General features: G+C 42.2%; 2 protein-coding genes across 5 annotated transcripts in view; one reads left to right on the forward strand and one right to left on the reverse strand.

Annotated features, from left to right (window-relative positions):
• Positions 1-1173: 1173 nt before the first annotated feature.
• On the reverse strand, positions 1174-21737 carry GNS (glucosamine (N-acetyl)-6-sulfatase). The gene is made up of 14 exons (NM_001199559.2): positions 21463-21737; positions 21068-21127; positions 20218-20424; positions 18632-18697; positions 18158-18256; positions 15565-15732; positions 12078-12160; positions 10616-10734; positions 10019-10122; positions 9570-9671; positions 8273-8380; positions 7504-7614; positions 5601-5761; positions 1174-4795 (listed from the first exon to the last, which is right to left on the reverse strand). Exons 1-14 carry the CDS (start codon positions 21604-21606, stop codon positions 4711-4713), a joined length of 1617 nt encoding a protein of 538 aa, NP_001186488.1. The 5' UTR covers positions 21607-21737; the 3' UTR covers positions 1174-4710.
• Positions 21738-22576: 839 nt separating this feature from the next.
• TBC1D30 (TBC1 domain family member 30) overlaps positions 22577-25765 on the forward strand; it is a 49798-nt gene continuing 46609 nt past the window's right edge. For all 4 annotated transcript variants that reach the window (XM_025154205.3, XM_025154209.3, XM_025154206.3 and 1 more), the window contains exons 1-2: positions 22577-22841; positions 24816-24980. In XM_025154205.3, the coding sequence (XP_025009973.2) occupies positions 22601-22841; positions 24816-24980 (406 nt within the window). In that variant the 5' untranslated portion in view covers positions 22577-22600. The remainder of the gene's footprint in view (positions 22842-24815; positions 24981-25765) is intronic.

A 25765-nucleotide genomic window follows, 5' to 3' on the forward strand; every position in this document is an offset into this window, starting at 1 on the left:
TCCTGCTACCTTTTCCCGTTAACTTGTTTACTTGTTAAAGAAGAGGGGTTTATTTTGGCAGCTGGAACAGGTCCAAGTGCCACTCATACCTCTAGCAAGCAGGTACTGACTATACTTAGACTGCACTTTGAAACCAGTGAACTACAGGACTGTCAGCATTAGACATCATCCAGTGGATATCACTGTAAGATTAAACAACTGAATCTCACTAAAGCAGCATCTGAAAAACTGTGTTTTAGCACTGCCCATTCTTTCAAGTCAAACAATTCTTTCTTTAAGTACTGTTTTTTCTAAAACAGGTGACTCCTCTATCATTCTGCAGTGTTCTTCATAAACATGGATTATTCTTAATAATCAATGACAAAAGAGGCACCTTGGAAAGGTTCATGAGCCCAAGTGACATTACCACGTGGGTACCACTAAAATCATTAAGCAGAATGGGAATTTGCATGTGGGTACTGCAGAGCTGCCTTTCTTGGGGTGTTACAGGGAGCTGTCAAGGTTTCATAAATAGAAGCAACAACAGAGATTGAAGTGTTCCTTCAAGCAGCTGTTAAATATTTTCCCCTACTTAATGGAAGACTACTAAGTCACTGAAGCAGTGATGAAGATACAGCATAGAAGGACCTTAAAGAAGCTTTAGAAGCTTTTTAGAAGACTTGAAAAGGTGAGAAGTACTAAATCACCCTGCAGTATGGTCCAGAAAAAGTCATGGACGTACTTCTGAAATAGTTGGACAGAATCACCCAAGGACTCAAACTCTGTAACAGGGATTTGGAAATGATGGGAAGCAGCACATCCTGTTGTGCTCACAGTTCCCATTTTGGGGAAAAAAAAAGCCTAACCCTTTATTCTTCCTCTTCTCAAAAGGTAGAACACACTGCCTTTAATTACAAAAAGCAGTTTCTCCCTTGTCTGTTCAGTTCAAGTTTTCCATGTACTCAACTACATCAGTTTCCAAGGTAATATGGGAAGTACAGATTGCTTTTAGATGAATTCACTCACCTCAACATTTCTTCCTTGTGCAAAGCAGGCAGGCGTTGTCTTGCTGGACACTACACAAAGGATTCAATATGATCAAAGTTCACTAGTAGGCATCTTCACGTGATAGGGCAGTAGGCAGAGCACAGGCTTAGCAATAGGAAGTCAGTCTCGACACGTGACACACTTGGATCCTTTGGAAAGGTTTAATTGAAATTCGGTAACAAAGGGAAGAAGTTTGATAGGCAGTTTATTTTTTCTTTCCCCAAAAGTGCAGCAGTGAACAGGGTCCTCTGGAAGGGCACTTTCTAAACAAACGTTCAAAACAGCAGAAATTAAGTATGCTCACAACACGCTACGCCAAAGTATGCTCACATACAGAGAAGAGTACTACAAACAAAAATCACTTTAACTGAATCACAGTAAAACTGAAAGTCGTTGAAATATTGTATAATCAGTCAATCTCGACTTGTTGGAACAGGTACTGTACCTACTTTGAGTACATGATTGCATGTCTGTCTGCATTACAGCTCTATTTCCCACACAGAACACCAGTGTGCTGGGCCTACACTGGGTAAACATGCACTGGCTGTGCACACTTAGGCTGAAGTGATGACACAATGTGGTTTGTTACAGGATAATGTAATCGTTAACCATTTTCCCCCTGCATAGTATCTACTTTACCAGCTCAGATCATTAAAGTTCACAGCTCTGCTTTTGATAATGACGATTTATAAAAAAAAATAATCACATTTTACCTAAACATAACTCTGCACCAATAAGGCCCCTTCATTTGACACAAATGCCTTCAGTACCAGGGTATGGATACAGCTATGATCACATTGCATACGAAGTGGAACATCCAAGAAAGGCAATTTAGCCATAAAAACCATTTGGTTGGGAATCAGATCTGGCTGTGAGTTAAAAGTTCCTTCATAATATTTTTATTTTAAGTCAAGAATTAATACTGTTCATTCAGGGCTCTTCAAAGACTCAGAATTATTCATGGAAATAGATACAGGACAAGTCACAACAAACTCCCCTAAGGTAACGGAAGCCAGGCAGCTGTTTGTTCCTGTTCTTCCTTCAACTACGTGCTTCTGCTGAATAGCTCTTGAATCTTCATCCAAAGTGAGAAGTTATTTTCCCAAACAGCCCTTCTCCCTGTTTTGGTTGAGCAAGGACTGACTCATTTCATTCTGAATTTCAACTGAACACGACACCTATTACCTATGACAGATTTCAGGTATGGTGTGATTCTCTGACACTGAGTGCAGAAGGAAAGTTATTGAGTCTACTTAGATGGGCAATTGTTTACAGTGCTTACAGAGAGCACAAGTGCTGACCTGGGCACAATTGTCTCATCATGTGTTTAATATCTACAGCAACTCTGTCATCTTCCATGTTATTTATTAGGCAAAAAGCAAAATGTTCAAAAATATAGATTTGTTTACTATGGCTTTAGATCACTTCCTGTACCCAAAAGATTTTTCTATTTTTTCCTCTATTGAGAAGCATGATGCGCATTACTTGCGCTGAAACTTAACAGAAGGAGGAAGGTGACATATGATCCCCTAGATTTGATAGGGCTATGGAGGATTTAATGTACAGCAAACTGTGTTTTATATTAGCCTCCAGACAGTTACCAAAATGAAGTTTAAACAAAAACCAACCCTAAGCAAGACACTAAGTAAATAAACCTTAGGTTTAGCTCAGTGTGCAAGAAAACACTTGAGAGCACAAACAACTTTGGTTTGGTTTTTAAAAGTCAAAGCAGAGCCTAAATGATATTGATAGACAATACTAAGGCTTAAAAAACAAAGAAAAAGATAAAGCTACAACTGTAATGGAGGAAAAGAAGTCCTGAGTATCTGAAAGCATGTAAGTAGTTTAAGAGTATCCAAAAGCCTCAGTATTGATACAGATACTCCAGCTGAGAAGTTACCTTTCAAGCATTTTGTCTCCAATCATTTGGTCACTCAAGAGATTTGAAACGTTGAGTTGGATTTGAAATAAAAGCTCTATAAAACCTAAGCTGTATGCCATCACAGAAGTTTGCAGCTAAGCTAAATAAAAGGCAAATTCTGTGCTTCAGAATCAAAAGGAAATAGCTGATTTTTAGCATTATTTTTATCCAGTGTACAGATCTGTGTATTGGGGTATGTACCTCTACAGTTAGGATACAGTTGCACTTCGTTGCCTTGTTAGTTCGTTAGTATTTTTTTCCTCCCCCCCTTGATAGAAGGCTTTAGGCAACAGAAATTGAAAACATCCTCTTTAAAGGAGAGATCTAAAATAGCTGGCTGAAAACTGGAGAGTTGTGTTATGGTTTGTCTGAAAAGGGAAAGATTATCTTGCCTGATAATACAGTTGATTTATGCATAAGCAACATGAATTTGTCTTGCAAAGTACACACAATTTGGTGTTTCTAGAAGGTGTTTTGCCAATAATCTACAGAAAAGTTGCATACTAACTCAAATTCAGGTGTTTTTCAAGATTTAGGAAGATATTCAAGTTTGGGTACAAGTGACAGCTGCATTTCAGACGAGCCTAATCAGAAAGTTGAAAAGACAACAACATCACCTTTCCAAAGGGAAACCAAACGATAACGTACTGGTCAGATGCCCGACATGCAGTCCTTTGGTGTGAAGGCCACTTACTGCAGATTCTGTATTAGTTATGTCTCAACCAAAAGTTAACTAAGAAGTACTTAAACTGCCTAAAATTGCCCTCTAACTTCTAGTGAACAGTGATTTACTTATTTTAGTTAGTTTTCTCTCAAAACAGTTTACCTTCAAGAATCTAACTGATATGTTAGACAATTCCAGGTAGTTGGAGGTTAGAGATAGATCAACTCCATTGCTGTGCCCTGTGTGTTTTTGTTGGCTTTTAGTATTACTTCTTTCCACGTACTGAAATAGATTTAATGGTTAGCTCAGAACACAGGCACGCTTATTTGAGTACTTGTTAGTCCCAACACTGTTTTGATTAACACAGCAGGAAGCCTATGTTAAACCTTAAGAGTTTTTTTCAGTAGTACATATTAACCCAATCCAGCATTTCAAACTAGGAGGCTGAAATTACATTCTTGTTTGCAAGCCACCAAAGCAGATCTAAAAAATTCATTGGTCTCATTTAAAGTGGTCTCATTAAAAGAAGATGCTTTGCATACTTATTTTAGTTCTGCAAAAGACTCTTGCTAGTCAGATCCTACAGTTTTGACTAATGCCTTCCCTATGCTGTTTTGGGCTAGTTTGCTATTGTCAATAAGAGCTTTGAGCTCAACACAGGAAATCGATCCATAAACACAGCCTTCAGGAAAGTGTGTGACGCTGAATATAGGTGAGCGTTACTGTGCAATAGCACCTGCCTATCTAACCCAATTCAACTATGCATTTACTGATTTTTTTTAGAACAAAATAAACTGTTCAGATTCATAGGCCATAGATTCACCTCTGTGCCTAGGGTACGAAAAGATATTTGAAAGACAAAGGTGGTAATCAATTATCTGAATAAGAGAGATTTAGCTGTGTCTAATGATTTAGTTACAGTTCAGCTGTAAAATATACATATTGCACAAGGCAACCAGCTAAAGACAAGGGTTTTTTCTTCCAAACAGGGTTTGAATAGCCCAGTAAGTCTTCCAGCTGTGATCAACAAGAGTTTCAGAGACAGACCTGCTGCAGTCACTGGAGAAACTGGTCAGTGGGAGCTGATTACAAGAGGCTCTTAAATGCTTGGTAAGGAGCGTGTAGAAAACCTCCGAGCCCGAACACCGTGATTGCTGAACATCAGCCGTGGGTCAAATCTGTACCTGCAAAGAGGAACACAGTCTGTGTGAGCTACAATTAGTCCACAGTAACAAGCATTTCTAGGAACAGCTGATCTCTAGAATAGCTCTGGTACATGAATAGCATACAGCAGTGACACTCCACCTACCAGATGAATTATAACAATGTACAGCTAAGGAGTTGATAATCTCCAGAAAAATAAATATGACTTATAACATACCAACAGCACATCAGTATGTGTAACATTAAACATTCATGGGATGCCTTTTAACAGAAGGTTTTGCTGCCTCTAATTACAGACCTATGCAGCCCATCTATAGGAACATTTTAAACAGTGCTTAAAGTTTCAGTCCAAAAGACTGCTGACTGAATTTTGAAGCAGCCAAATTTACTTACAACAGCTTTCTAACATGAACAGCTTATGTCCTGAGGTAAATGTTCTTTCTTAACAGCACCTCCAGGAATAATCAGAGCAAATATTTGGAAGATTCCTACCTACAGAAATATGCAGCGCTTTTTGTTGCTTGCAGACAAACCTGAAGTCGCTTGTCTGACTCCTCAAAATAGCTGCAAGACTTAGCTATGCTAAGTCAATGGTGGCTGACAAGATTAAAGCAGCACTATTAATGCCATCAAGTTACATTTGGTAGGTTCAATTAAAATAGAGATTGAGCATTCAAGATAGATGAGCATCAAACTATTCCTAGTAAGCAGAAGTATGCGTGCCAGGGATATTCTGTCTCATCATAAATACCTCTATTGAAAGCTTAGGTTTTTTTTAAATACATGGTTATACTTAAAAGTACTATGAATTGACACAGTGTTTACCCAGGATCAAAGACTCCAGGTGTACGGCATGTTGCTCCTGAACAGGACTGCAGCATCATTAATCGATAATTCATCTTCTCTAGAATTTCTTGATCGATTGTTTTGGCAATGTTATTGATCTGGTGTGGATCCGCAGTCAGGTTATATACCTCCACAAACACCTGTTTAACATAAAGTTCCTGTACTGTATTCAAGTCTTAAATGCTAATTAAGATTTAAACACGCTATTAATCAAATGCTGCTCCCAAATAATCTCAAATGTGATTTTCAGTTGCATTGTGGCACACACATACAGAAGCAATACGCAGCCAGGTGGATAAACAGTCAAAGAGAGGTCAGCATGTATGTTAAGCTAAACTTTTGCTATAGTGCAATACTGTTGGAAGAGTTCTGCTCTCATCTAAAATGTTCAGATGCCTCAATATAGGTACATCTTTCATACACGTGTGGACCCCACCTTAAGCCTACAACTCCAGAGGAAAAAGTCACAGGGAAGCTGGCTGTTTTTTCATTAATGGATCTTTAAATACTATTTCATGTCCATCACATCACCACTACATACATACATATAAGCTTACATACATATACATATATATATATATATATACACGCATATGTACTTCCAGTTGTCAGAACTCAGGCACATCTTAACTACATGTACAAAGCATTCTCAGTACAAATGTTCAGACCTAAAAAAAGAAAAGCTTTTGTATGTGTACGTACTCAGAGAACTAGATTTGTCTAGGCAACTTTAGGGCAGATTTGGTTTTCGGTACATTAAATCTCTGAACCATTCTGTGGGACAAACAGTAGCTGAACATATCTCAAGAGTGCAGCTGATGTTTTGTCTGTGCTCCAGTAAGTTGTGATTGCAGATGATGTTGATTAACACTGGCTCAGTTGTGTCTAACTGAGATAAAGATTCATCAGGACAGACCTTGGTTACAAGCTTTCTGGGAAGGTTTACTGGAAGGTTTCAAAAGCTACATCACTGCATCCTTCCAGTACTGCTGTCTTAATTTAGCTGACTCAGATAAGCCGAGTGACCCAGAAATTCAACATCCAGAGTGCAGGACCTGCTATCTTGACTTCCTATCGTCTTTTCTGCTGTCTCCCTGCAAAAACTATCTTGTGGTATTTACTGTCCCAATTTAAGTCATTTATTACAGATTACTAGAACTCTGTTAACTGGGAATAGCTGATGCTTATACATTCACTACACACATGCTGACATTGCAGTTTATAGGATTTGTGACCCAAACACTCACCTCAACTGCAGAATGCTCTCTGGAACAACTGCATGCAAATTGACTCAAAGATCAGGCCTAAAAATCAGCAGGTTTTGTGCATACAGGTGGTGCTCCACTAACGAGATTTGAATAGTTTCTGAACAGGGGACCATACATCACATTCTCCCAAACAATATTAGAGACCTTTCTCAGAGTTGTAACTTACACTTGTTTGGTCAGAATAGGCAAACAAGTGGACAATAGAGAAGAAATGATTAGCCTAAAGTTTCAGCTCTTCCTGGGGAACAGAGCTGCAGTTGAACTTCAGAACAGCAGAGGTGCAACGTAACAGAAGTATGTATGAGTAGTACAGAGGAATCAGCCACTTGGAATTAAGACTGAGAAATGAACTCAGCCCCAGCACAGCTCTCCAGACATGATGCCAGAAAGCAATAACAATAATTTAAGCTATACCCCCTTCCCCACCCTTTTTTTCTCCCCAGAACCTCACCACAAACCTTTGTTCAAACATTCTCATTGGTTGTTAAATACTTTACTTTGCAAGCAATGCCAGTCTGCTTTTCAGAATACTTTATGCAAACCACTGACAGCAGACAAGACTGCAGATCACCACCTGCACAGCTGTGAACAGCTAGTGCCCGTTGTGGACTCACCTCCCGGTCATCAAATTCACAGTACTGCAGATCCCAGGAAGTTGACATTGTCCTTACACAAGCATATGTGTTGTTATAGGAATCTTCACAGACACAGTCTGGGAAGCAGTGCTGTAAAGTAAGCAGTAAAATATTTAAGATTAAGAAAGATGAACTAGCAATCCTTTCCCCAGAGTCTACTCCAGCTCAAGCCAACTGCAGTTAATTAATGAACACCAGGATCTTAGTCTAACACACTTACGACTCTGCTGGGGATGTTAAGCAAAAATCATTTCTTCTAAATTCAAGATAGTATTATTACTGAACTCACAATGATTAAATGCATTTTGTCTGGGAAGCTAACGTATGCACACAGCACAAAACACATTAAATACAACACAAAAGGCATGCTTTACTTAGAGCAAACTTTGATTCAGAAAGTAGCTAGCAACAAACAGCTAGAAAGTAAGATCAGTGTGATGAGGCCACTGGAACTACAGAAGGAAGACTACATCCCTGCCAGCCATTTTCTGAAGTCAACACCTTTCTGGATACTTCTATAGCCCATAGATGCCCACAGGCTCCATAGATTCCCACTGAAAGGGCAACTGTTCTGTATGGTCATACAGACACATCAGTCCTGCGTGGCTGGATGTCTCCTGATTCTTTAATGCCGCACAGCACCTGCAGAGCTAGTTCCTAATGGAAGCCTGCTTCTAGAACCAGGCTAGTCCACAGAACAGATAAGTCAGTTGCTGTTTTCTAATATTAACATTCTTGTCCTACTTACTGTGACACCGGGTCCGAGGCCAGGACAGGTAGGATCACTGCCATTGTATCCTTCTCCTTGGTACTCCACCAAAAAGTCTGATCTCCATGTCACATTTTTGTCTCCTCTCTAGGAGGAGAGGACATAACTTAGCATTCACTGTACTACACAACAGAAGATTTCCATGCCTTGCATAACACAAACATTACCCTCTGCTTACAAGGCAATGTGAGTTGTGGTCCCTAGTTTAGGTCAGTCTTAAAATAACATTCAGGCTTAGGTTAGAATTCCTTGAGTAGCTGAAAGACAAGCATCCAACAAGAGATATTCCACCTCAAACCTTCAAGAAAAACCTACTGAAGTAACACCTTCAGCTCATAGGTAATCATGCAGTAACACAAACAGTGAACCGTATGGATACTACAATGTTACAGACAAGAGCCCTGCAAGGAGGCTGTTTGTCTTTGATTTGTATCAGATGACCACAACAGATGGAAAAAGATAGCCTTGGCGTAAGAAAAGATAAACAGCTTTAAGCAGCAACTACACTTTAAGCTGCTCTATTTGTAGATTCATTTTAAAAGAGAGAGAGGAGAAGTAGTTTAAAGTTAATACACAGCACTGCCACAGGTATACACAGTGAAACAATGAGTTTCACATTTTTGATTGTCAGTTTAAACTGACACCTTTTACCCGCTTCTATCAGGAGAACAGCTTAAGGTTTGGATAGAAGGTTTTAATAGCAAAGCACTGTTTTAAATCTGGATGATCTCCTACATTTCCAAGTAAGCTGCCTTCAATTTATAGACTAAATTTAATTAAAACTAAAAGGATAAACTGCAAGCAGCTTTATTTAAGTAAGCTTCTGCTCACTTATTGGAAAGGTCAGGTTTACTTTATGAAACCACCTACAGTTTTGTAGAGTTTACTGAGAAATGCTTGCTCTTCTGAAACGTGAAGCAAAACACAGTAAGAACAGTCTGCCCTCCTTGTGTCTGTGCTGAGAAGTCCTAAGGAAAAGGCAGGGAAGGTTGCAAAACGGAAATATGCAACCTTCAAAACAGGAATCCTGCAATTTGTAAGAATTAGCCAAAGCATGACAACTTTCTATTACAAAATGACCACAGGTTATTATAATACACCCGCATTTATGCTGCATACCCATGTCTTTCCCCACTAAACTGTCAATATCCTGTGTGAAAATGCCAACAAGAGAAGAATATGGATTGGAAGTCCACCCAGGCCATTGAAGGAAGTAGTATTCCCTTTGAAGAGCCATCCCTATATTACTGATCACTATCCCTGGTTGTCTGCTTACCAACAGTGGCAACAGTGACATTCCATCCATCTGGGTCTTATTCAAGTCATATCCCGCAATATCCAGAATAGTGGGACCCAAATCAATATTTGCGACAAGCATCTGCAAGGTGAGGAGAACTGTTAGCTCAGAAGACCAGAACCTAACAAATATATTGATGATATCTGTTTTAAGTACACCTAAACACTACTTAATTTCATGCTTATAGGCTAACAGAACCTGTAACCTTCACAAGCAATGCTAGAATCTCCAGAAAGTGATCTCCACGTCTCTTATGTCAGCAGCCTGCAATTGCTTAAATTCACTGCTTCAAGCAAGGGTGTACAGCTTTTTTTTTTTCCTTAAGAATGGAGTATTTGAATTTCCTCCCACCTCGTATTTCATTGATAAATTATCACCTGAAGTGGTTAACAGCAAAACAACAGAAGTTGTATTCTCTCTTCACTTACCTTGTTTGTCTGATTTGGTTTTATCCCCGGTCCTCGGACTAGCAATGGAACTTTGATGTCAAACTCATACAGCTGCCGTTTGTCTATTGGCAAAGAAAACTGCCCTGTATTGGAGAAGAAGGAAAATTAGACAGCTTCTTCTTTAATGTTTAGAAAGGCTTGTGTTACTTAATTTCCAGCAATGAATTTTAAGAAGCCAGAAGAGGTTACTTGCTTCATCAAAGAAGTATTTTGAAGTTGTCAGCTCCTGTAAGACATAAGTTTATTAGCTTGGATAACACATTTTCACTTGTGCAACATGTTCCAGACAGGTCTTTGAGACAGATTTTTACTGGTTAACTTTACATAACAGAGATCCTTTCTCTATTTCTGTCTCATTTTACAGTGACAGGCAATGCTGAAAATCCAAAAGACAAACAAAAATCCCTCAAACACCCTACACTACAACTGCAGGATGTTTTGCAATTCAGATCTGTACTTCTCACATCCACACTTTTCCACAGTTGCTGTTCCCATTTTCTGCTGTGGTTACAAGAGTGAGAAGCTACGCCACTTCTGAAGCTTCTACAAGCATTCAGTAAGCAGTGAAAACCTTACCAGTATGAAAACCGTTGTCGGATGTGTAAAAGATGTACGTGTTATCTAATTCTCCATGGATTTCCAATTTCTTCACTAGCTTCTCTACCAGGTCATCTACTGACAGCAGAGTTTGCCACCTACACAGAAACAAAACAATTGATACAAGAAAGTAGAAAACTACAATTTTGACTAGTAGTCCATTCATAATATGCTTTAATTGAACAGTGAATGCACTGATGATTTTGTTCACAGTTTCTGAAAACAAACTTCATAGATTATCACGCTGTACTTTTGGAGGCTGCAATTTAAGATAGAAATGAACTGTTTGTCTTCAGCTCTTGCCGATTTTATTCTGAAGTGTCTGAGAAAGACGTCAAAGTGACGGTTACTTCTAATCTTATCTGGAGACAGCCAGGAGAAGCTTTAAAGCAACACAGTAGCAAAGAGTCAGAGTTCTGCAAGGTCACATTATTAGTTCTTCTTATATCTAATGTTTAATACTAAAATACAAGTCCGCCAATAACTTAGTTTTCTGTTTGGGATCCTTCCTGCCTGAAAAGCACACCAGTTGTTTTGTATCACTCACGCTGTATCAGGATCTACTACTGCAGTGTATCCAAAGGCCTTAAACTGACAAAAGTTATTTCTTTTCCTTGCCTCGGGGTCTACCATTGACACTGTTTCTCAGAATTCAATGATAAGACTCCACAGGCTAACATTACGTTGAATTTAAACTGGACTTCTTCAATTATTACATCTTGTTGTCTCCAGGCTTAATTTAAGATTTGGTTGCATATTTTTATCTTAGCATTTTGTAAAGCAAGAGTCTGGAGAAAAAGAAAATTCAAAAACCTTGGTCTTCTATCTCCAAAGCAACAGGCTAATACCTGATAACTGCTCAAAATAGAGTTTAGCATTTAAAGTTAAACTTGTATTTAATTCAAAACTTCTAAAGAAATCATAGAATGGCCAGGGTTGAAAAGGTCCACAATGATCATTGAATTTCAACCCTCCGGCTATCTACATCTACATGGGAAACAAATACACCTTTCTTTACACTAAGAAAAAGGGAGCAAGCGATATCTTCACATTAATCCTACCCCTTATGGAAAGGAATCAACCACTTGACTTGGCCAGCCATTTATTACAGAAATTTGCATCTAAAGAGGTAGGACTAGAAGAGACTGAGAGCCAACGTTAATGAGATTAGCTGGCCAAGACATTGACAGTATTTCATATGCATTCTGCACTGAGAGAAAGGCAGTTAAGACACTAAGCATGACTCATCTTTCTATGATTTACAAGCAAAATACTTCTGAAGTCAATTACAAGTTTCCTGTCAAACAGTAAACCGAAAGTCAGGTCATGTTGAGACAGATGCCAGAGAACTAGCCCAGGTAACTATATCTGACAGATATCTGCTGTCAGATGTATTACAACCTCTTAAAACTTCTTACCTTAAGAAACAAAAAATTCTTACCTCTTCCTGTAAGCATCATCAAGAAACTGTATTGAAGAGTTAGTCATTGGAGTCTTTGCTTGTCGAATTAACCAATGCTTGTTCTAAAGATAAAAAAAATAAGAAAAAAAGCAGTGCAGAACAGAAGTAGAAGAAAAATTGTGTGTCAGCTTTTATACCTCTCTTAGACTGATTACAAATCTTGTTAGAGTAAAATATCCACACGATTGCTGTTAAACAGATAGAAAATGCTATGAAAAAAACTGAAGTCCAATTTTCTGCTCTTAGCTCATGTAAGCCCCAAGTTGCAAGAGCAGACCATACTACAGCTCCATTATGCCTGTGTTGGATGCTTTCAAAGCAGGCCAGGAAAGAACTTAGTGAGAACTGCTAGAGGAGGCTCTCCCAAACATAACATTTCAATAGCTACCAAAAATCCAGGAAGATACATGATATAGGACTAATGGAGGAAAAAAAGCCTCAAGGATTGAGCACATTGTAAGATTGGACATGGCTGTTGATGTATGGCTCTTGGGAATTCATACTTGTGGGCATACTAACATAAGTAGAGAGGTGGGGAGAAATTCAAAGGCAATTAAGACCACCTGCTTTATAGACAGATGAGAAAAAAGACCTGCCACTAACAGATTCTTGAAAAAGTGTGATTCTTCTGCTAACGGGTTAAACATTTTTCTGGACTCATTCCAAGGTTTCAGAAACAGCTCTTCCCCTTCTCTCCTCATTGCTCACTTCCCCCATGTAACAGAGATGATCTAACTCCTACAAAGAAGTTACACTCCCAAATCCTGAAACATTGGTCTGAACCGGGTCAGCCACTACACAAATACAAGCAAAAGTCTGTTGTGAATAAACTGAGGGTTAACATTAGTGGGGGAGCAGAATCAAGTTATGTCAGTGCAGCTGTGTAATTTTTCATTTAGGAAGTTAGAGATGATCCACTCGCCACCTTCAGCTTGAGCCTGTATTTAGCTGGTCACTCTTCTCTAGAGCCTCTAGTTATGCAACTTTCCTCTTGTCACAATTGAATGACTGGAAAGGGTTTGGGCTTCAAGGACTCACAAGAAAGTGACTCATACCCTCTGCAGTTACTCAATTCCCCATTTTCTGTTTTGCAGACTGAAGAAAGGATTTTTGGCCTGGAAAACTAATTTCATAACCAGTTTGTTTTAATTCACTTTATTCAGATCTTGCTTTTGCAGCAGTTGTAAAGGAGTGCAAAAGTGAGGAAAGACAGAACACACGCTATCCCCAGCCCAGCAGGAGGTCTTCAAAATATGGAGCTGACACTGTCACCTGTGCACCTGCCACCTTCTGCAGGAGGTGGGCTCAGGAAAGCTCTTCCCCAAGATAACCCTGCTGTGTAACTCAGACTGATAAATCACTTGGTAAAATTGAAAATTCCTCTTCTCTGGAGTATTTTTCTATTCCCTTGTTTCTCTTAAGTTTCAGAAGCTCCATACAACACCTAAACACATTTGCTGATTTCAATAAACTCCATATTGATGCATCATCCTCAAATTTGCTTGTCAGCCCCTGTCAAATTTCTTTCACAGTGTTACATACAAAGCTGTCCAGCAAACCTGCTGCCTCCTGATGCCCCATTCTGAAAGAAAGCCTACAAGACCTTGAGGCAGAACACGCTATCTTGCCAGCAGAATCCAGACAGAGCCGTGCTTTGACTTTGCAGGGAAAACAATCCATGCAAGAGAAATATACCTGACACAAATCTTGGTCAACTTTTCTCAGAACAGCTTAGTTGGACACCTTGTCTGGAATATCAGTAGCCCTGCTTGGGAAACCAGACAGCCACCTATCACTTGGTATAATCCATAGCTGAGGATCTTAAGCAGAAAGCACATTACTGGTCAACAGAAGAACTCAAATCTTACTCTTTATGCAGAGATTCTACCTACATGGCTTCTTTTAGTACCTCTTGCCCACATACTATATAAGGAAGGAAACATTGACATAGGAATCAAGACTGCATAACACACGACTGCACAATGCACATTCGCTTAGCAAACATTACAACACCAATGACTTAAGAGTCTGAGCCTATGTGTATGTTTATTACTTTTGTAGGAATTGTGCTTGCCCTAGAAAATAGTGGAGCTCAAGGAAGAGTCAGGCTTCAAGACCATAACACTACCAATTAGAAATGCACATTGCTAATGACTGTAGCTATTTTATGTCTAGGAAGGTGCTAGTCTGTTCTTATTTTGAAACCTAGTAAGATTGCTGCATTCACAGGTATTAGCTACCAAACATTGTAACACAAAAAGACTCATGGGCATATGCAGAGATTTTGCCTTTGCTCTGCATAAGGGAACTCCCATGTCATATTTTTCAGCGAGCTGCTGACTTCACTGCTCAACTTATTCCTAGCTCACAATTTTGAAAGCATTCACTTATTACAATAATGGAACCTAAGACAAAGTTTATGGAAAAAAGATTCCAATTCCCACTACATCAAAACATAATGGGTTGGACTGAAGTATCTATCCTTTACTGCCTGCAGCCCTCTTCTCTGCTTTCATTCACAGTTTTACATCATGCTGATAAGCACGGAGTCATTTTGTAAGCTATAGTTCTCAGCTAAAAAGCAAGTTACACCCAGGACTGCATGAGCCACAGTGATCTCAAAGGCGGTTTCACTGGGCTCCAGATAGGAGTAAATCTGGAAGCAAATGACTTAAGCACTGAACAGTAGTGAAGCCTGTACTTGAAAATAAAACATCTCATCAGATCAACTGTCTACAACTTCCACTTTCACTTACTGTTAGAGTGAGTAGCAGATTAGTCTGAGCTAGATCATATATGACTAAACTTATTGGCAGCAGGGAAGACACTGCCTGTCACAGAGGTCCCCAAGTGTGTAACCAGAATTGATCAGCCTGATGTTACAAGTTATCTCAACAAATGAAAGGCAAATTACTAAAGGCCTTAGTGACTCTGAGCCAGTGTTTCATGATTTCACAAAGTCTTCTAACTGGCCTCAAAAACTTTTCAAGTGGGAGCAGGTTTGCCAGGAGCTCAATCAAAGGGCTTCACCCTCATGAGTGAACACAGCATGGAAACATAAGAGCAGTTCTCAAATCCCCTCTGAGCCTTTCTGTAGCACACTACTTATGTGCTCTCCTGAACATGCTGAAGAAGAATGAAAGAACAAAGTGTTTCAGAATAATAAAGAGAAATCATCTTGAAACCAGACAAAGAACAAACATTTTGCACATTCACCAATCATTAGTCTATCATACCACATTATCTTTGCCACTGAATTTTTCAATTTACAAGATAACAGTATGCAAAAATCTAAATTTCAATATACATACCTTACTCTCAAAGGCTATTTAACATAACCAAACAAGCAGTAGTTGTGATACTAGCCAATCACTCTGTTTAATCTTAATAAGCAAGTCAGAATCACTGCTTACTGCTTTCACCAAATAGTAGAGCAATCTCTGCAGATTCTTGCTAGACAGCTTACCTTCCCATGAATGTTAAAATTGCTGTTTCTTGGTGCACTGACATTCAGAAAGTCGTTTTTATACTGCGGAGCAGCTGTCCAAGGCGAATGTGGTGCTGGGGTTGAGATCATCATAAAGAAAGGTTCAAAATTAGATTTGTACTCCAAGAAGTCCAATGACATGTTAGCCTGTGAATAGTTTTGTTAAAGAAAAAAAGTCTTAATTCCAAAGGGAAACAGTACTCAAAAAAAATCCAAACTACACACACACAACATTTAGAGCCTGGGCAAATAATAAGCTTCTGAAGTGATTTACTACCATCTACAAGTGTCCAAAACTGCAGCTCCTGATAAAAAATAATCCCAAGTGTTAAACTATTTGTCCCACATCTCTGAACAGCATTCTACTTCAGACTTTTGCTTAGACTGGAAAGTTCATCAAAAGGATGTAGAGGGTAACTCCAGCTTTTCATCCCACTGTGCCTATTTCAAGTGTCAACAGAATGCACCCAAACCCTTCCCTCATCAAGTAAAACTGAAACGTTAATACGGTCTGATGGTCACAGATGCCATTTCCTGCCTGGCAGATCATAGACTGCCAGATTCAGTTGCCCTCTGAAATAGACAAAGTTCTAAAAGTTTTTCAGCTCCACAGCTTACAGAGTATGTTCATTCCACAGCTCATTCCTTAGTTTCTAAGGAGCCACATTTCTGCTGGTGAAGCCAGAAGCTTTAATGAAGCACAGCAACAGATTACAACCACTCGTCACTTTTTTGCACTTTCATTTTCACTTCAGTCTGTCCAATTTCAGGGAAACACTGAAGAGTTTCATTTTGCCTTCCCTTGTTCAGTCTTTGAAATTAAAGCTTCAAAGCTATTACTTGCTGGAGAGTTCTCTACTATTTGGATTTTCCAACATTTTCTTTCCCTGTCTCATTAGTATATGCCTCTTTATGTTTCCTCTTCGTTTCCTCTAGAACTGGAGAAATGCTAGGAATTCCCCCTGCCAATATGACTTTGTCTTCCTCCCTCCTAACTCCCGCATATAAGCAATAGGGGCAGGACTTCAGCTATATGATAACAGACTTAAGGGAGGATAAAAACTGTTAAGTACGGAAACTTGGTTCACAAACCAGTATGAGGGAAGTAAACTCAGAACAGATTTTGTTAGAATCTTTCAGTGTAGCATATCAGGATTGCAGCAGGCTGATCTAGGTGTTCAAATTCTCAATAGTAGACTCAATTACTCAATGTCCTCAGGACAAGGAGATTGTGCACTGGGTCAAACAACACAGGAACTTTGCATAAGCTACTCATTGCTCTCCCTGGTGGTCTCTGTCACTGCACATTTGGCAGCACGCATATGGTGCACAGTGTCCACCCAATGAATTAAACACTAACCTGAAATGATAAATACATACTTGGTAGCTATAGGCAGAAAGTAGAATGCAACACACTGAAAATTCATCATAACACACTGGTGTATCAACAGGCAACCAACCCCAAGTACTATCGTGGTCAAAATGCTTATGAGCTGCTGAAGGACCAAAAAGACCAGTACAATACCAGTAACAGGATAGCCTCTCTTCTGGCTTTCCAATTCCAATCTAGCTTTAGCCACTGTAAATCTAAATTTAATCAGGCAGCTGTTCCATGCCTTAAGAAACATCAATCAGTTCTGTTCCTAGTAAGTAGCTGTCTAGGTTAAAGAACTGGCAATGAACCCCACTACAGTCAGCAGAAGATCACAAACTCATTGCTTGAGAAGACTTCTCAGAGAAAAGTTTTCCTGAGCATGTGAGCTCCCAGCAATGCCAATACACTGCAACAGTGCATTAACCTAAGACTCCAGTTTTGGGAGGGGAATGAAGAGGGTGAAAATACAATAGAAAAATCCACACAAAATCCAAGCTACTTGCTAAACAGGGCCTCAAGAAAACTACAAGGAAAGTTGTAATTATTACTTAAGTATTTTATGCATTTATTGCTTTTCTTATTTTTTAAGATTAAAGAAAAAGAAGCTAAAAATCAGGGTCAACTACACATTTTGACAGAGCACATTTATTGCCCTCCCATTCTAAGATGTATGGATTAGCCTTTCATATATTCAAGTTACCAATTTGATGCAGTTAAAGTTTACAAGATATTGAGATACAGACAACATCTACCAAACAACACATGGCGTAAAGTTACTTTTACATGCTTAACTTCCTACTAAGATCTTGATGCAGTTAACCTGCTACAGAAGTTTCTATTGTAACAAAATACAGCCTTCTATGAAGTAATTTAAGACTCTGCCTGTATGTATCACATTCCTCACGTACCACAGCAGCCAGTATTAACCTCTCAGTGAGGCTACTGCTAGCAAACAGGCAGTTGGAACACGTTTCCTTTCCATAGTGTCTACACACAAACTTTTCATTTTTAAAATATACCCAAAATCTTGTTTTGCTGTTTGATGCCTGCCCAGTGCTATGACAGTGCAATCATTCAGTATTCATGAACTACTGCAGCCTAACAAACTGCCATTGCCACCCCTCCCCAGGCCCCCAGCATGAGGTATTATTTGGTCATAAGCAGTTTTTCTAACACAGATGTAGCAGAATTTCCTACCAGCACATCCGTCAGATAATCGACACTGTAGTTCTCACCATGCCTTCGTGCTTTGCCATTTACTGAAAGAGTATAATTGTAGTACTTGGAATTTTTCTCCTGTGAGAAAGAAAAGCAACACACACAACGATTACTCGAAATAATCAAAACTCCCAACACCAGTCAAACAGGCTGCAAGCATGTGTCATAAGGACACTCCAAGAATTCTCAGAACTAGTCCCCAACAATATCACATACTGCAGTGTTATCTCACGCTGCTTTGGCTTCACGTTCCAAGGTTTTCCCTTAGGCAGTGTAGTAGGAGTAGCCCTTGTGAAAGCCAATAGACTGATACAGAATAGAGGGGAAGAAAGGGAAGATTTGCATTAAGCTGTTAGATGCTCCCTGCTCTCTATTTCATGATCAGCAAAATTTAGAACATAAGTCGGATTAGAAAACTATCAAAATTAAGTATTTTTAACAACAGTCACATACCAGAGCATACCAAAAACTCCATCCCGGAGGGACATGACTTACTCCCCCTGCATCCTCTGCTCCATACTGGAAAAAAGATAGATTGTGGCTCAGTTTCAGTTATCACAAACAAAAGCTAGAGATTATGCTTCACATTCATGTGCTTTATTCAACACTAGCCAGAAAAACCATTAAGTCAAATTAAACTTCAAAACAGAAAAAAATATATATTTGTATGTAAAAGCATATTTATAGGCTGTTAGAGAGACCAGAGATAAAATAACTAAAGAGATAAAAAAATGAAAATCTGGTATTCCCTCTTCTACTCCACACATAAAATCATACAGAGATCCTGTAGAACATCCAGTATATCATCATGCAAGAACACACTATCAGAACACATGCAATAAGACAGCCTTGGGTTTTGTGCTAACAGCTAAGAGACTCAAGGAAACTCCAAGTAGACCGACAGTCTCCATCACTCTATAGGAAGAGTTAGTGTGAACTTAAATCAGTGCTAGTAGCTGTTATCTTAGTGACAAATGATTAAGAGCAATCAGGCCTTAAGACAGCAAAAAAGGAAGCTGGCTGCTGAACCAGTGCCAAATCCAAAACAGAGGGTGCCTCAGAGCAATACAATGTGTCTTCTCAAGGCTGCCCTCTCACATCTACAAGGCTCCCCAAACTGGAGAGGCAGGAGATGCTGCTGACTCAAGGGATGCTCAGAGGAAGCCACGTAAACTTCCCTTCCCCAGCTGCCTCACTGACTTCAGCAGAGGCAGATTTGTGCCTGGCTAGAATACTCACTCATGTTCCATCATTCTATTATGCCACCAACATTTTCCACCAAGAAACACAAGGAAAATAATGCTGCTAAGACCTTTAAGTCACCTACAAATACAACTCCATTATGCCAGAAGTAAAACAAATCTTAGTGCTTTCAGGGAAAAGGTTTAAAGCTTACTATAAGCTACCACGAACCACAGCTTAGGAAAAAAAACACCAAAAAGCACACACAAATGATTTAATAATAAAGTGCTGAGTAAGCTCTGCAAAGAGCTCTGGTACTAGCTGCTCTCCCAATAAACTTGCTTCAGTGAACATTTAATATTTAAAACAGCAATTAAGTGCTAAAAAGAAAATAGTCATGTTCAAGGGGATATATCAGTTAGAAATGGTGAGAGAAGTTTACTCCTTTTCTTTGAGTAGCATTATTCTAACATCTTCCCCAAGCTAGGGCAGGCCTGATGTTATTCTTCATAAATACACGATTGGCACATGGTATCATTTCTTACAGTCATGAAAAACCCGATGTCTATTAAGTGACACAGCCAAACACACCAAAAGATGACTATGAATCCTATCATCCTTCCACAATTAACTTAAAAAAAACCCTCAGACAACTAAGAATCTGATTTTAATAAGATCTAAGTTAAAGATCTCAACTTTGCACATTATTTATCCCGCTTCAGTGCAGAGAGCTGTTTATCCAAGTAATATCATTTAAAATACAGTGGGGATTCAATATGCATTACAAACACAGCCAGAAGCCATTTTAGAAAGGTGGATAAAGGTAAGCACGCTGTAAAAACATAAGTGCAAAATACCTCATTCAAGTACTTTCCAGCAAAGAACGTCTGATAACCACACATTGACTTGAGCAGTGCTGGGAAGGTGTTTGGTTCTTGTATCTTCTGCCACAACTTGCTGCTGCAGTTTCCTTCCAGAGTGTTATTGACAACGTGGTGGTTATGAGGGTATTTCCCTGTTAAAATGCTCGCACGACTGGGGCAGCAAAGTGCACTGGGAACATACTAGAAAGAACAGGAAGAAAAGAGACTGATATTGAAAAACATTCTGCCTTAAAACTTACAGTTTAAAAAAAAAAATCAGGTAACAGGCTGATTAAAGAGCTCACCTGCTTTAAAAACCTCACAAAACATACACTTGATGGGACACAAAGAAGGACACCCCCAAGTACTTTCACAAGTGAAATGCTGTGGGTGAAAGCTGCCTTTCGGTTCCTCCGATCCCATACTTGCACAGTACAGATAAACAGCAGCAAGTGCCCATTCAAACACAGTGCTCACCAGTTGATTCACACTGTTATTTTAGCTATAACTATTAGAATACAAGAAGAGTGAAGTAGGATTTCAACATGCAGAAAGCAGCAAGCTTTAAGTGGCTCCTTCTGATGCTTCTCAGCTCACAGTAAGAAACAGACCAGGCAGCTTTACTGCGTTGTCTGAGGAAGTCAGCCCGAATGCTTTTAGGAAGTGAAAGCTGCCCCTCAGATTCTGACCTTGAGGTCTATTCGTTTTGAGACCTAAAACTAGTCAGGTGTTGAATCAGGAACAAAACAACACACAGAGCGTGCACGCTCACAGGCTCTGAAACCGAATACACAAACTACACACGCACCCCTCAGAGCCTCAAGGCGTTAAGGCAAGCACTTACGGCGTTTGAAAAGGTGACTCCCATCTGCGCAATGAGGGCATTGGTCTTCTTCATGGGGGTCTGCAAGAGAGGCACCCAGCAGTCAGCCGTGCACGCGAGAACACCACGCGAGGCGGCAGAGCGGCGCGCAGCCCCATCCCGTCCCACAGCGCGGCACACGCAGCCCAGCTCCGGGCCCCGCCACAAGAAACTCCGCCGGTAGCTCGGCGGACGCTGCCCACCGCTGCGCGTATCACTGCAGCGGCCGCAGAGCACCCCCAGGCCCTCAGCGCGGCTCCGCCCGGCGCTGCCTACGGCCCGGCTCGCAGGACGAGGCCTCCCGCCCCAAGCCCAGCGCGGGCACCGCGCCCCCCGGCAGCGCCGCGGCGCCCTCCCCGCCCGCCGGCCGACCGTACCATGCCGCCCAGGAAGACGTCCTGGTCGTCAGTGAGGATGAGCACCACGTTGGGCCTCTGCCGCGCCGCCTGCGCCGGGCTCAGCACCAGCAGCGCGGCCAGCGCCAGCCCACGGGCCAGCGCCGCCAGCGCGGAGCGGGACATAATGCAGCGACGGGGACGCGCGGGCGGAGGGACAGACGGACGGAAAGCGTCAGACGTCGCTTCAGTCCCCGGCGTCGCGGAGCGGCCGAGAGCACAGCCCCGGCAACAGCGCGCGGGACCGCCCCGCCCCCGGCATATGACCAGGGCGAGCGGGGGGGAGGGGGCGGTGTCACGTGGGCGGGAGGTGCAGCCCAACGCCCCGCCCCGCCGGGCGGATCGGGGGCGGTGTCACAGCTTTGCGCCTCGCCCACGGCGGCACCGGCTGGCGTTCGGGGCGTCCCGCCTCAGCTGGGAGGGACCTGCGAGGGTCATCGACTCCGACTGCAGCTCCGCGCAGCGCCAAGTGCAGCCAAACCCTGCGACTGAGAGCATCGTTCAAACCCACCTTGAACTCGGGGCTGTGCCCACCGCCCTCTGGTGCGGCCCCCGTCCCTCACCCCCAGCTGCCCCTCCCCTGACACAGCTCCATGCCGTTCCCTCAGCCCTGTCGCTGTCACACAGAGCAGAGCTCAGCGCTGCCCCTCCGCTCCCTGTGAGGAGCTGCAGCCGCCACGAGGCCTCCCCTCAGCTCCTCTGCTCTGTGCTGAGCACACCCAGGGACATCAGCCACTCCTCGCACGGACCCTTCTCCATCTTCGCACCCTCCTTTGGACGCTCTCCAATAGTTTTATATCTTTACGTAGCTTAGCACCTGCCGTAACAAACAGCGCAGCTTTTTATTCTGAATATCACTTTGGCCAGCCGCTGCGCTTAGCCGCCGAGCTCCTCACACCCCCCGGCCTGCCCGCGCCCCCCCGCGGCGGGAGGTGATGCCACCCGCAGGTGCAGCCCCGGCCGCGGGCTCTACCACGCCGCGAGGTGCGCGGGGAGGGCCTCTCGCCGCTCCTGCCCGCGGGGAACGCCTCGGCGTCCGGGCTCCCCCTCCGCCCCCACCTCCGGCCGGCCGTGGAACGGGCCGAGCCCGGAACTCGGCGCTGCCGAGCGGCCGCGGAAGATGGAGGCGGGGGAGCGAGGCGCGGGCGGCCGGGCGGGCAGCAGCGCGGACAGTCTGGCCGAAGAGGAGGACGAGGAGGACGAGGAGGTTCCCGGCAGCGGCCGCTCCAGCCGCACCTCGTCGCTGGTCAGCGGGCTGCTCACCGAGCTCTACAGCGCCGCCGAGGTAGCCGCCCCTCCCCGCGTCCTGAGGGAGCTGCAGCAGCAGCGGCCGAGCCGCGCCGAGTACCTGCGGCTGAAAGGTACGGACCGCGCCGTGACGGGACGGCGCCGCTCCCCGCCGCTCGGTGCAGCGCTCGGCACGGGGCTCGCTGCGGGCGGGGCGCGGGGCTGCTCCACGCGGGCGTGTGGGACGGGGCGGGCTGACCTGAGGCGGGCGGAACGGCTGTCATCCGTTGTTGTTCTTTCCCTCCTTCCTCTGTGAAAGCTGGCCGCGTTTCCAGGCTCTTGTAATTCCCTTAAGAGTTCGGCTTTGCGGTTTTCAGGCTTACCGTGCAGGTAAACTTGTCTCCAAGGAAAGCAAAATGAGCTCAAAAGAAAAACTAACCAAAATGAAGCCGTCGAAGGGCTTGCGACACCCGTGCAGCTGTGACAATGAACGCTTCCTGAAGGATGGGACTTGCAGTCGCAAGCCAGCCCGGTGAAGAGGGCCATACAAAGATCTCTTGTCTCCTGATGTCAGGATATCCTTGTTTCTGTCAAGGACAGAAGGCAGGAGGTGAACAGATATGCCAGTTTCTCAAGCTGTGCAAACAGCTTTCTGCTTCCTTGTTTGGCTTCCTAATGAGATGATGGTACTCAACCTGATGTTACAGGATATGGCTCGTGTTCTGTATGTCCCGTGGTGTCTGGGACTCAACAAGAAATTAGCTTGTATGGGAATGTATGTCCTAGAACTAAAACTCAGGAATTTTGCTGCAACGGTAATGAATGGTTTTTACAGGAACAGCTAACTGGGGTGAACAAGGAAGGATAAAATTCACCTCACTGCTTTGGTGATGACTGTCCGTGTCAATAGGAATACAGTTTAACTTTTTCCCACTCAAAGCCCCGGTACAATGTGGCATGGAATCGCCTTGCCCAATCCCAGTGTTGAGAGGTGCTGACTGAACAGCAGAGACCGATCTGGATGGGCTGCTTGCTGCAGAGCACAGAGTTGTTTTTGCCAGCAGCTGCCCTTGCTGCCATTCCTGGTTCCCTCCCATCCCACAGTTGGTTAGCATTTCAGCCTACTTTGTCCTTTTTTTTAAGCTCTGCAGAGTTTTGAGGAAGGTTTTGCTGTATGAGCTGATCACCATCCCACTAACAGTAGCTTTTCCTGAAGGCATCGACTTTTTGCTCACTGGATCAGATTACTGCAGTATGGATTTTTTTTAATTGATTTTTCTTTCAGCTTTGAGAGGCGTGGTTGGACTGAAAGCAATAGCATTTGAGAACAGTCTCAGGAAGAAAGCTGTCAGGACAGCAGTAGCAAACTTCACCAGGCTGTTCTGTAGCAAAGAGCTGAAGAGTAGTAGCACGTGATAGACAAGACCCAGACTTTCACTGGTGGGAGGTACACAGAGGAGAGGATGCAAAAACCCTCTCACATCTCCAAAGCTCACTGCACAGGTTTCAGCAGGAACACTAGAAGTAAGCTCAGTCATTTTGGCAAGCTGAGAGCTCTGGTGCCACTGAGACCAGTGGAAATAGTGAAGGCCATAACTGAAGCTACATCTTTTACACAACTTTTATGTTTACATAACTGAAGCTACATTGCCTTTTGGTGGAAATAGTCTTCCACTTACAGCTCCTCCTGGAGATGCATCCCTAGCTTTGTAGACGGTTTCTTGAACATGTTCCTTTGTCTATTACCATTTACTTATTCCTTTTGCACGTTTTCCCCAGGCAGTCTTCTATATATGAAATGTAGCCCCCGATTTTGCTGCTTGAGATGTATTCAGCTGCATCTGTCACAAAGGTTCCAATTTATCACAGTATGATTACTAAGTTTAATACACTGCACAGTTAATTGAGGTACTTTAGTTTGAATGAACATTGAAGACTTTGGCTCAGATGTTGACAATGTTTGTAATCAGGGTTCGCCCCATTCAATAGGTATGGGATATCTGTATATGTAAATGCCTTGGGGGCAAGTCCCTTTGCATGTCAACTACAGTAGGCATCTTATATATGTTTTGTCCTGGATTGAGGTTATTTTCTCTGCTTATTGGCAGATGTGGACGAATTGACAACTATAAAACGGGAACTGAATTACAGAATTTCTGTTCAATCTGCGAAATTACTGCATCTTCTGAAGCTGAAAGACAGGCTTGTGCATAAAGTCCAGAAGAACTGCGACATTGTCACAGCTTGTTTACAGGCAGTTTCCCAGAAACGACGTAAGTGCTGTTCTGTGGGCATGTGTATTACTGTAAGTAGTGTATTTCACTAAGATGGGTGGTATTTCAATTATGCCCTTGCCCTTGATTTAAAATCATGAGGCCAGACTGTGCTGTTTCTTACAGGATTGGCTTCCAGAGGTGTCATGCACCTGGCAAAGCACAGTTTGATTTAAGCTAGGTTTTAGGTAGGCTACTGTAGCTACAGCTTTTTGTGGCTACATATGGTAACTGTCTTCTCAGCGTTTTGTTAGTAGTGCATGCAACTCCTTTCTACTGAGTTGATTCAAGATGAGAAGCATTAGTATAAATAAACTTACTTTTCCCAAATGTCTTTATCAGCATGTGTGTGTTTGGAGGTTTCAAAGGGAACAGGTGGGAAAGGGGAGAAATGCTGTTCTGTAATTGTTTAGCCTTTTCTTCCAACACAGTGAAACCTTTTTATGAGGCTTGGCAAAATTGTCATCTAAAGGCATGCTGAAATGCTTTTATTAGTTTTGCTAAATGAAAAAATGTGATGTTATGTGTCAAAATAAATAGAAAATATGCCTTCAGAGTGGACATGTGAAAATAACCTGTTTCCTGTCTTATTTTTTTATTAACATGCAGCGTGACAGGTACAGAAATATTCAGGTACAGTAAATAAAGCATGGTCACTGCACAAAAATGCCTGGTAGGAGCTTTGAGCTGCATGTAAAATATTATTAAAAGAATCTTACTGTAGTGGCATGTGCTAATGTAATTTAGTTATAGGTTGGTCTATTAATTTTTAAAACATTTATAAA

Source organism: Gallus gallus, chromosome 1, assembly GCF_016699485.2.
Source record: "Gallus gallus isolate bGalGal1 chromosome 1, bGalGal1.mat.broiler.GRCg7b, whole genome shotgun sequence".
Classification (NCBI taxonomy): domain Eukaryota; kingdom Metazoa; phylum Chordata; class Aves; order Galliformes; family Phasianidae; genus Gallus; species Gallus gallus.